General features: G+C 67.6%; 1 protein-coding gene across 1 annotated transcript; it reads left to right on the forward strand.

Moving 5' to 3' along the window:
• The first annotated feature begins 1938 nt into the window (after positions 1-1938).
• PREB (prolactin regulatory element binding) lies at positions 1939-9542 on the forward strand. The gene is made up of 9 exons (XM_048846110.2): positions 1939-2138; positions 3397-3598; positions 4644-4855; positions 6943-7023; positions 7571-7695; positions 8220-8393; positions 8512-8584; positions 8853-9012; positions 9278-9542. The coding sequence occupies exons 1-9, from the start codon at positions 2007-2009 to the stop codon at positions 9370-9372; spliced, it is 1254 nt and encodes a 417-aa protein (XP_048702067.2). The 5' UTR covers positions 1939-2006; the 3' UTR covers positions 9373-9542.
• Positions 9543-9566: the final 24 nt, after the last annotated feature.

Raw genomic sequence — 9566 nt, forward strand, 5'->3', positions numbered from 1 at the left:
TGCGTTACCTAGGGAGGTGGTAGAATCTCCTTCCTTAGAGGTTTTTAAGGTCAGGCTTGACAAAGCCCTGGCTGGGATGATTTAACTGGGAATTGGTCCTGCTTCGAGCAGGGGGTTGGACTAGATGACCTTCTGGGGTCCCTTCCAACCCTGATATTCTATGATTCTATGATTCCTGTGAGGAGGGGGGCTGGCAGGGGGCCCCATAGTGGTCTCTGGGAGATGGCTGGGGACAGGGTACAGGGAGGGATGGGGATGGGGGCTATGGGAGGCTGTTTGGGGCCAGGGGAGCTAGCTGGGGGCGCGGCATACGGAGGGGATGGGGGGATATGGGGTCCCAGGGGGTGGGGCAGGTTGTAGGGAGGATGGGGAGGCTATGGGGTCCCTGTGGGTGGGGCATAGGGAGGGGGTGGGGGGCTGGGGGGGCCCCTGAGGGCGGGCCTGGGAGGGGGCTGGGGGGTTGTGCGGGCCCCTAGGGGCGGGGCCTAGGGAGGGGGCGGGGGGAGATGAGGCCCCTGGGGGCGGGGCGTAGGGGGGCCTGTGGGGGCCCCTGGGGGCGGGGCGTAGGAAGGGGACGGGGGGATATGGGGTCCCTGGGGGTGGGGCAGGTTGTAGGGAGGATGGGGATGGGGAGGCTATGGGGTCCCTGTGGGTGGGGCATAGGGAGGGGGTGGGGGGCTGGGGGGGCCCCTGAGGGCGGGCCTGGGAGGGGGCTGGGGGGTTGTGCGGGCCCCTAGGGGCGGGGCCTAGGGAGGGGACGGGGGGATATGAGGCCCCTGGGTGCGGGGCGTAGGGGGGGCCTGTGGGCGGGGCGTAGGAAGGGGACGGGGGGATATGGGGTCCCTGGGGGTGGGGCAGGTTGTAGGGAGGATGGGGAGGCTATGGGGTCCCTGTGGGTGGGGCATAGGGAGGGGGTGGGGGGCTGGGGGGGCCCCTGAGGGCGGTCCTGGGAGGGGGCTGGGCGGTTGTGCGTGCCCCTAGGGGCGGGGCCTAGGGAGGGGGCGGGGGGAGATGAGGCCCCTGGGGGCGGGGCGTAGGGGGGCCTGTGGGGGCCCCTGGGGGCGGGGCGTAGGAAGGGGACGGGGGGATATGGGGTCCCTGGGGGTGGGGCAGGTTGTAGGGAGGATGGGGATGGGGAGGCTATGGGGTCCCTGTGGGTGGGGCATAGGGAGGGGGTGGGGGGCTGGGGGGGCCCCTGAGGGCGGGCCTGGGAGGGGGCTGGGGGGTTGTGCGGGCCCCTAGGGGCGGGGCCTAGGGAGGGGACGGGGGGATATGAGGCCCCTGGGTGCGGGGCGTAGGGGGGGCCTGTGGGCGGGGCGTAGGAAGGGGACGGGGGGATATGGGGTCCCTGGGGGTGGGGCAGGTTGTAGGGAGGATGGGGATGGGGAGGCTATGGGGTCCCTGTGGGTGGGGCATAGGGAGGGGGTGGGGGGCTGGGGGGGCCCCTGAGGGCGGGCCTGGGAGGGGGCTGGGGGGTTGTGCGGGCCCCTAGGGGCGGGGCCTAGGGAGGGGGCGGGGGGAGATGAGGCCCCGGGGGCGGGGCGTAGGGGGGCCTGTGGGGGCCCCTGGGGGCGGGGCGTAGGAAGGGGACGGGGGGATATGGGGTCCCTGGGGGTGGGGCAGGTTGTAGGGAGGATGGGGATGGGGAGGCTATGGGGTCCCTGTGGGTGGGGCGTAGGGAGGGGGCGGGGGGCTGTGGGGGCCCCTGGGGGCGGGGCCTGGGAGGGGGCGGGGTGGGCAGCCCGCGCAGTTCGGTCTCTGCGGGACGCGGCCCCTTTAAGGTCCCGCCGGCCCCGGGGGCTCGAGGCGCCCCGCACAAAGATGGCGCCGGCGCAGCGGCGTGCGTCGGGCGTCACGTGATCCCGGATCTTCCTCGGCGGTCGGCACCGCCTCGTGCTGACGTGTGCGGGCTGCTGTGCGCAGGCGCGGCGAGGAAGGCCGGGCGTGCGCGCGCGTGCGCAGTGGACGTCGGGCGGCCCGGGACCCCCAGCCCCAGCGCAGCCGCCATGGGGCCCCGCCGGCCGCCCGAGCTCTACCGGGCCCCGTTCCCGCTCTACGCGCTGCAGATCCACCCGCGCGGGCTGGCCCTGGCGGCGGGCGGCGGCGGCGCGGCCCGGACCGGCGTCAGGAACGGCCTGGTGGGGGCGGGGCTGGGGGTCGGGAGTGGGGGGCACCGGCGGGGCTGCGGGGGGCGGGGCTGGGGGTCGGGAGTGGGGGGCACCGGCGGGGCTGCGGGGGGCGGGGTGGGGGGCAGGAGTGGGGGGCACCGGCGGGGCTGCGGGGGGCGGGGTGGGGGTCGGGAGTGGGGGGCACCGGCAGGGCTGGGGGTCGGGAGTGGGGGGCACCGGCGGGGCTGCAGGGGGCGGGGCGGGGCAGGGGGTCGGGAGTGGGGGGCACCGGCGGGGCTGGGGGTCGGGAGTGGGGGTCGGGAGTGGGGGGCACCGGCGGGGCTGGGGGTCGGGAGTGGGGGGCACCGGCGGAGGGCGGGGCAGGGGGTCGGGAGTGAGGGGCACCGGCAGGGCTGTGGGGTTGGGGCTGTGGGGGGCGGGGGTGGGGGGCACCGGCGGGGCTGTGGGGGGCGGGGGTGGGGGGCACCGGCGGGGCTGTGGGGGGCGGGAGTGGGGGGCACCGGCAGGGCTGCGGGGCTGGGGATCGGGAGTGGGGGGCACCGGCAGGGCTGCGGGGGGCGGGGCAGGGGGTCGGGAGTGGGGGTCATCGGCAGGGCTGCGGGGTCGGGGCTGTGGGGGGCGGGGCTGGGGGGTGGGAGTGGGGGGCACCGGCAGGGCTGCGGGGGACGGGGCAGGGGCGCGGGAGTGAGGGGCACCGGCAGGGCTGGGGGGGGCGGGGCAGGGGCTGGGGGTCGGGAGTGGGGGGCACCGGCAGGGCTGGGGGGTCGGGGCTGCGCAGTCGGCGCTGGGGGTCGGGAGTGAGGGGCACCGGCGGGGCTGGGGGGTCGGGGCTGCGGGGTCGGGAGTGGGGGGCACCGGCAGGGCTGCGGGGGGCGGGGCAGGAGGGCAGGGGCTGGGGGTCGGGAGTGAGGGGCACTGCAGAGCTGTGTGGATCATGCTCTTTCAGCACCTTCTGGGCTGTTGCTGGTTTTGTGCCAGGGCTCCGGGGCCCGGCTCCTGCGGCTTGGGGGGCAGGCAGCGGGCCTGTGTGGAGCCTGTCCCCCCCCCCCCCCCATGCAGCTGCCTTGGTGGGAGCCTGTGCCGGGTGCTGCTGGGGTGCGACAGCTCGGCTGGAGAGCGCCACTTCTGGGGCTGCCTGAAGCCTGCTTGGGATCTGCGCGGTGGGCCCAGCCCTGGGTGTCCTCCGGGCTCCCCTGCCCCATATCCCTCCCGTCTGGGGCTGTAACTGATCGCCCTGTGCCCTGGTGTCTCCCTCTGCTCCCTGCAGCATTTCCTCCAGCTGGAGCAGATTGGGGGTCAGCTCAGCGCCTCGCTGCTGCACTCCCATGACACGGAGACCCGGGCCACCATGAGCATGGCGCTGGCTGGCGACGTCATCGCGGCAGGGCAGGATGCCAGCTGCCACATCCTCCGCTTCCGCCTGCAGAGGCCCGACGAGAAAAGCGGTGGCAGTCCCCCCGGCAAGGCTGGTGAGATGCACAGCCCCCGCTGCCAGCACGGGAAGGGGCGGCCTGGGCAGGTGTTTGCAGCTCCTAGCCAGGGCTGGCTTCCCAGCTGTACCAAAGTAACAGCTACTCTGTCCCGGCCTCGCCCAGCAGGGGGCGCTGTGGGGAGCGGGGCAGGAGCAGGCGGTGTGAGAGCGCCTGGCTACTCTGTCCCGGCCTCGCCCAGCAGGGGGCGCTGTGGGGAGCAGGATGGGAGCAGGCAGTGTGGGAGAGCCTGGCTACTCTGTCCCGGCCTCGCCCAGCAGGGGGCGCTGTGGGGAGCGGGATGGGAGCAGGCAGTGTGGGAGAGCCTGGCTACTCTGTCCCGGCCTCGCCCAGCAGGGGGCGCTGTAGGGAGCGGGATGGGAGCAGGTAGTGTGGGAGCGCCTGGCTACTCTGTCCCGGCCTCGCCCAGCAGGGGGAGCTGTGGGGAGCGGGGCAGGAGGAGGCAGTGTGGGAGCGCCTGGCTACTCTGTCCCGGCCTCGCCCAGCAGGGGGCGCTGTGGGGAGCGGGGCAGGAGCAGGCAGTGTGGGAGCGCCTGGCTACTCTGTCCCGGCCTCGCCCAGCAGGGGGCGCTGTGGGGAGCGGGGCAGGAGCAGGCAGTGTGGGAGCGCCTGGCTACTCTGTCCCGGCCTCGCCCAGTGGGGGCGCTGTGGGGAGCGGGGCAGGAGCAGGCAGTGTGGGAGCGCCTGGCTACTCTGTCCCGGCCTCGCCTAGCGGGGGGCGCTGTGGGGAGCGGGGCAGGAGCAGGCAGTGTGGGAGCGCCTGGCTACTCTGTCCCGGCCTCGCCCAGCAGGGGGCGCTGTGGGGAGCGGGGCAGGAGCAGGCAGTGTGGGAGCGCCTGGCTACTCTGTCCCGGCCTCGCCCAGCAGGGGGCGCTGTGGGGAGCGGGGCAGGAGCAGGCAGTGTGGGAGCGCCTGGCTACTCTGTCCCGGCCTCGCCCAGCGGGGGGCGCTGTGGGGAGAGGCTGGTGGGCAGGGGTCTGAGGCGCCCAGCTGGTGCAGGCAGTCATTGCTCTGTCTGTCCCAGGCGGTGCGGAGAAGGGCCCCCGGAAGCGAAAGGCCTCCAACCGCTCTGAGGAGGGCGACACGAGGAGCGAGACGGGCGAGGTGGCTGTGGAGACGCTGTGCAACGTGCAGACCGACTTCAGCCCCGAGGCGCTGCAGAAGGCCGTGCGTGTCAGCGCGGACCATTCGCTGCTGGCCACGGGCGGCGCCGACGGCTTCCTCCGAGTCTGGGAGGTAGGAGCTGGCCTGGCACAGCCTGGGCCGCTCAGCTGGCCCGGGCAGGAGTGGAGCCCGCTGCCCTGTGGGAAGTGATGTCAGGTGGGGGTCCCTGGCTGGCTTTGTGCAGCCGCAGATCCTTCAGGTCTCCCACTGGGTGGGCGGGGGCCGATCAGTGCTTAGATGGGCCTGTAATGCTTCCTGTTGCTGCCTATTAATTGCATTGGGTGACCCCAGGCTCTTACGTTGTGAGAAGGGGTAAATCACACTTCCTTATTTACGTTCTCCACACCAGTCATGATTTTATAGACCTCTGTCATATCCCCCCTTAGTCGCCTCTTTTCCAAGCTGAAAAGTCCCTGTTTTATTAATCTCTCCTCATACAGCAGCCGTTCCAGACCCCTAACCATTTTTGTTGCCCTTTTCTGAACCTTTTCCAATAACAATGTATCTTTTTTTAAGATGGGGTGACCACATCTGCACACAGTATTCCAGATGTGGGTGTACCAGGGATTTATATAAAGGCAATATGATATTTTTTTCCTCATTATCTATCCTTAATGATTCCCAACGTTCTGTTCGCTTTTTTGACTGCCACTGCACATTGAGTGGATGATTTCAGAGAACTATTCACGATGACCCCAAGATCTTTCTTGAGTGGTAACAGCTAATTTAGACCCCATCATTTTACATGTGTATTTGGGATTATGTTTCCCACTGTGCATTACTTTGCATTGATCAACATTGAATTTCATCTGCCATTTTGTTGGCCGGTCACCCAGTTTTGTGAGTCCCTTTGTAGCTCTTCACAGTCTGCATGGGATTTAACTATCTTGAGTAGTTTTGTATCATCTGCAAATTTTGCTACCTCACTGTTTACCCCTTTTTCCAGCTCATTTATGAACACGGTGAATAGTACTGGTCCCAATACAGATCGCTGGGGGACACCACTATTTACCTTTCTCCAGTCTGAAAACTGACCATTTATTCCTACCCTTTGTTTCCTATCTTTTAACCAGTTACCAGTCCATGAGAGGACCTTCCCTCTTATCCCATGACTGCTTACTTTGCTTAAGGGCCTTTGGTGAGGGACCTTGTCAAAGGCTTTCTGGAAAACTAAGTACACTATATCCACTGGATCCCCCTTGGCCACATGCTTGTTGACCCCCTCCAAGAATTCTAGTAGATTAGTGAGGCGTGATTTCCCTTTACAAAAGTCATGCTGACTCTTCTCCAGCATATTGTATTCATCTGTGTGTCGAATAATTCTTTTCTTTACTACAGTTTCAACCAGTTTGCCTGGTACTGTAGTCAGGGTCACCGGCGTGTAACTGCCAGATTCGCCTCTGGAGCCTTTTTAAAATATCATTGTCACATTAGCTCCCCTCTGGTCGTCTGGTGCAGAGGCTGATTAAAGTAATAGCAGCTCTGCAGTTTCACATTTGAGTTCTTTCAGAACTCTTCGGGCCTGCCACCTGGTCCGGGGACATACTGCTGAGTAACTTATCGATTTGTGCCAGACCCTCCTCTAATGACCCCTCAGTCTGGGACAGTTCCTCAGATTTTTCACCTAAAAAGAATGGCTCAGGTGTGGGAATCTCCCTGTGCAGTGAAGGCCAACACAAAGAATTCATTGAGCTTATGTGCAACGGCCTTGTCTTTCTTGAGTGCAGCCTTAGCACCTCCAGTGTCCAGTGGCCCCACTGACTGTTTGGCAGGGTTCCTGCTTCTGATGTACTTAGAAAAAACCTTGCTGATAGTTTTTGTCTTTTGCTAGTTGCTCTTCAAATTTTTTTTTTTGGCCTGCTCTCAGTTCCCCAGCGGGTGAGGGGCTGGGGGGGTGCTAAGCCCGGCTCTCTCTCAGTTCCCCAGTAGGTAGGGGGCTTGGGAGGGCACTGAGGGGTCGCTGAGCCCGGCTCTCTCTCAGTTCCCTAGGGGGTGGGGGGCTGGGGGGGCGCTGGGGTGGTGCTGAGGCTGGCTCGCTCTCAGTTCCCCAGTAGGTAGGGGGCTTGGGGGGCACTGAGGGGTCGCTGAGCCTGGCTCTGTCTCAGTTCCCCAGGGGCTGGGGGGCTGCTGGGGTGGTGCTGAGCCTGGCTCTCTCTCAGTTCCCCAGCATGAAGAAGGTGTGGGAGTTCAAAGCACATGACGGGGAGATTGAGGACATTGCGCTGGGTCCCAACAACAAGGTGAGCAGCCGAGCTGACCCTGGAGCCCTGGGTGAGCCCCTCCTGCCCCTCGGTGCACTCGTGGCCTGCCCCTCACACGCCAGGGTCCCATGGGCAGGGAAGGGGGACTTAAACCCTGCCCTGGGCCCTTTCCCCATGGGGGCTCAGGATGCTGGTGCTGGCCCGGGGAGATGGCACATGGGGAGCGGCCGTGGTGCCTTAGACAGGAGAGGGGGAGTCGCAGCCTGGTGCAGGCCAGACAGACTGGGGAAACTGAGGCTGTGGGGGGAGGGGATAGCTCAGTAGGGGGGGAGGGGATAGCTCAGTGGTTTGAGCATTGGCCTGCTAAACCCAGGGTTGTGAGTTCAATCCTTGAGGGGGCCATTTAGGGATCTGGGGCAAAAAAAAAAATAAAAATTGGGGATTGTGCCTGCTTTGAGCAGGGGGGTTGGACTAGATGATCTCCTGAGGTCCCTTCCAACCCTGATATTCTATGATTCTATGATTCCATGGCTCCTGACTCTGGCTGGGGCCCCCCTGCCTGGCTCTCACAGCAGTGTCCCGGCAGGTGGTGACGGCGGGCCGGGATTTCCAGTGCTGTGTGTGGCAGAGGGACCAGCTGGTGCTGCGGCTGCGCTGGGACGAGAACATGCCGGGCGTCCCTGACAAGACCTACCGCTACCAGGCCTGCAGGTAGGGCCCTGCCCAGGCCCAGAGCGAGGCCTGGCCACATTCACTTATCCCTGGGGACAGGCCGCTGAGCTGGGCCCCTGGGCCTGGGTGCTTGGCTGGTCTCACGGGTGGGGTTCAGGGCACGGGCTGGGCCCCTGGGGCTGGCCTGACGGGGCTCCTGGTGGGGGTGAGGGTTGGGCTCAGTGGTGCTGGGGGGGGCGGGCGGGGAAGAAGGACCCTAGGCTGGTCTGATGGGCTCTCGGTGGGGATGGGGGCTGGGTGCAGGGGGGGCCCGGGGCTGGGCTGGGTGGTGGGGTCTGGATTGCTGGGGAGGCCCTGGGCTTGGCTGACGAGCCCCCAGTGGGGGCGGGGGCTGGGCACAGGGGTGCTGGGGGGCCCTGGGCTGGGCTGACGGGCCCCCAGTGGGGGTGGGGGCTGGGCACAGGGGTGCCCTGGGCTGGGCTGACGGGCCCCCAGTGGGGGCGGGGGCTGGGCACAGGGGTGCTGGGGGGCCCTGGGCTGGGCTGACGGGCTCCCGGCGGCAGGTTTGGGGCGGTGCAGGACCAGGCAGAGGAGCTGCGACTCTACACGGTGCAGGTGCCCCACAAGCGTGAGCGCCGCCCCCCACCCTGCTACCTCACCAAGTGGGACGGCAAAAGCTTCCTGCCGCTGCTCACCCAGCCCTGCGGGGGCGAGGTCATCTCCTGCCTCTCCATCAGGTACGGGGGGGGGGGGTTGGGGCGGGGGCGTTGGCCCGGTTCTCGGGCAGGCTGGGCTGGGGGGGCACTGTGCTGTCCATCTGTCTGACCAGCTCTTTGGTGCCATCTGTCCCACCAGTGACTCGGGCACGTTTCTGGGGCTGGGCACCGTGACAGGCTCGGTTGCCATTCACGTCTCCTTCTCGCTGCAGGTAACTGGCTGCCCGGGCGCCTGGAGGGGGCGGGGCTCCCTGGGGGCTGTGCTGCGGGAGGCGCTGTCTGGTGGGGGTTGGGGGGGGGACTCCCCAAGGCCCCAGTGGGGGTTGGGCGTTGGCCTGGCTCCGGCCACCCCCATTGCCTCCTGAGCTCCTGCCTCGGGCTGGGCAAGGCTGAAGCAGCTGCTGCCCCACCCCAGAGGCAGCTGCATCCTGGGCAGGGCGCACGGACACGGCTCGGCGTGTGACCCTGCCCTCCCCGCAGAGGCTGTACTATGTGAAGGAGGCGCATGGCATCGTGGTGACGGCCGTGGCCTTCCTGCCCGAGAGCCGGCGGGGCCGGGAGCTGTTGGTGGAGAACGAGGCCGCCCTGCTCAGCGTCGCTGTGGACAGCCGCTGCAAGCTGCACCTGCTGCCCCCCAGGCGTATGTGCCCCGGGCCCGTGGGGGGAGGGGTCCTGTGGGGGTCGTGCGCCCCGCCCCGGCCCAGGCTTGTTCCCTGCTCTGGCTAGATCCTAGCGGAGCCCCCTGACATCACGACCCCCGCTTGATCTGGGGCCCTACTGTGGGTTGAGGCCCCCTTCCCTGCCCAGGCTCAGGGGGTCCCTCTTCCTTGGCCCCTCCCCCCCCTTTTTGGCTCTTCCCCCCAGGTGGCTGGTTCCCCCCTGAGCTGTGTCCTTCTCTCCCACAGGCAGCTTCCCCATGTGGCTGCTGCTGCTGCTCTGTGCTGGCCTGGTGGTGGCCACCATCCTGCTGCTGCAGCTGGCCTTCCCTGGCTTCCTGTAGCTGTGAGGAGCCCCGCGGGCGGGGGGCTGGGCTCTGGCCTGGCCCTGGGGACAGCGACAGATTCCCCTGCCTGGGGCACGGCGGGACATCGCCCCAGGGCTGCGGGGTCCTCGCCTGCCTGGTCCTGCCCGGCTCCCCCCCAGGACAATGTGAAGCAGCTCAGAGACCTGCAGCCCCTTGGCCCCACGCCAGGT

Source organism: Caretta caretta, chromosome 3, assembly GCF_965140235.1.
Source record: "Caretta caretta isolate rCarCar2 chromosome 3, rCarCar1.hap1, whole genome shotgun sequence".
Lineage (NCBI taxonomy): Eukaryota > Metazoa > Chordata > Testudines > Cheloniidae > Caretta > Caretta caretta.

What these genes read in the sequence shown, in the direction of transcription:
- PREB (XM_048846110.2), top strand. Translation starts at nt 2,007, where the DNA reads ATGGGGCCCCGCCGGCCGCCCGAGCTCTACCGGGCCCCGTTCCCGCTC. An exon ending in ATCTCCTGCCTCTCCATCAG is followed by an intron (nt 8,394 to 8,511) that starts GTACGGGGGGGG and finishes CTGTCCCACCAG; the next exon opens with TGACTCGGGCACGTTTCTGG. An exon ending in GCACCTGCTGCCCCCCAGGC is followed by an intron (nt 9,013 to 9,277) that starts GTATGTGCCCCG and finishes TCTCTCCCACAG; the next exon opens with GCAGCTTCCCCATGTGGCTG.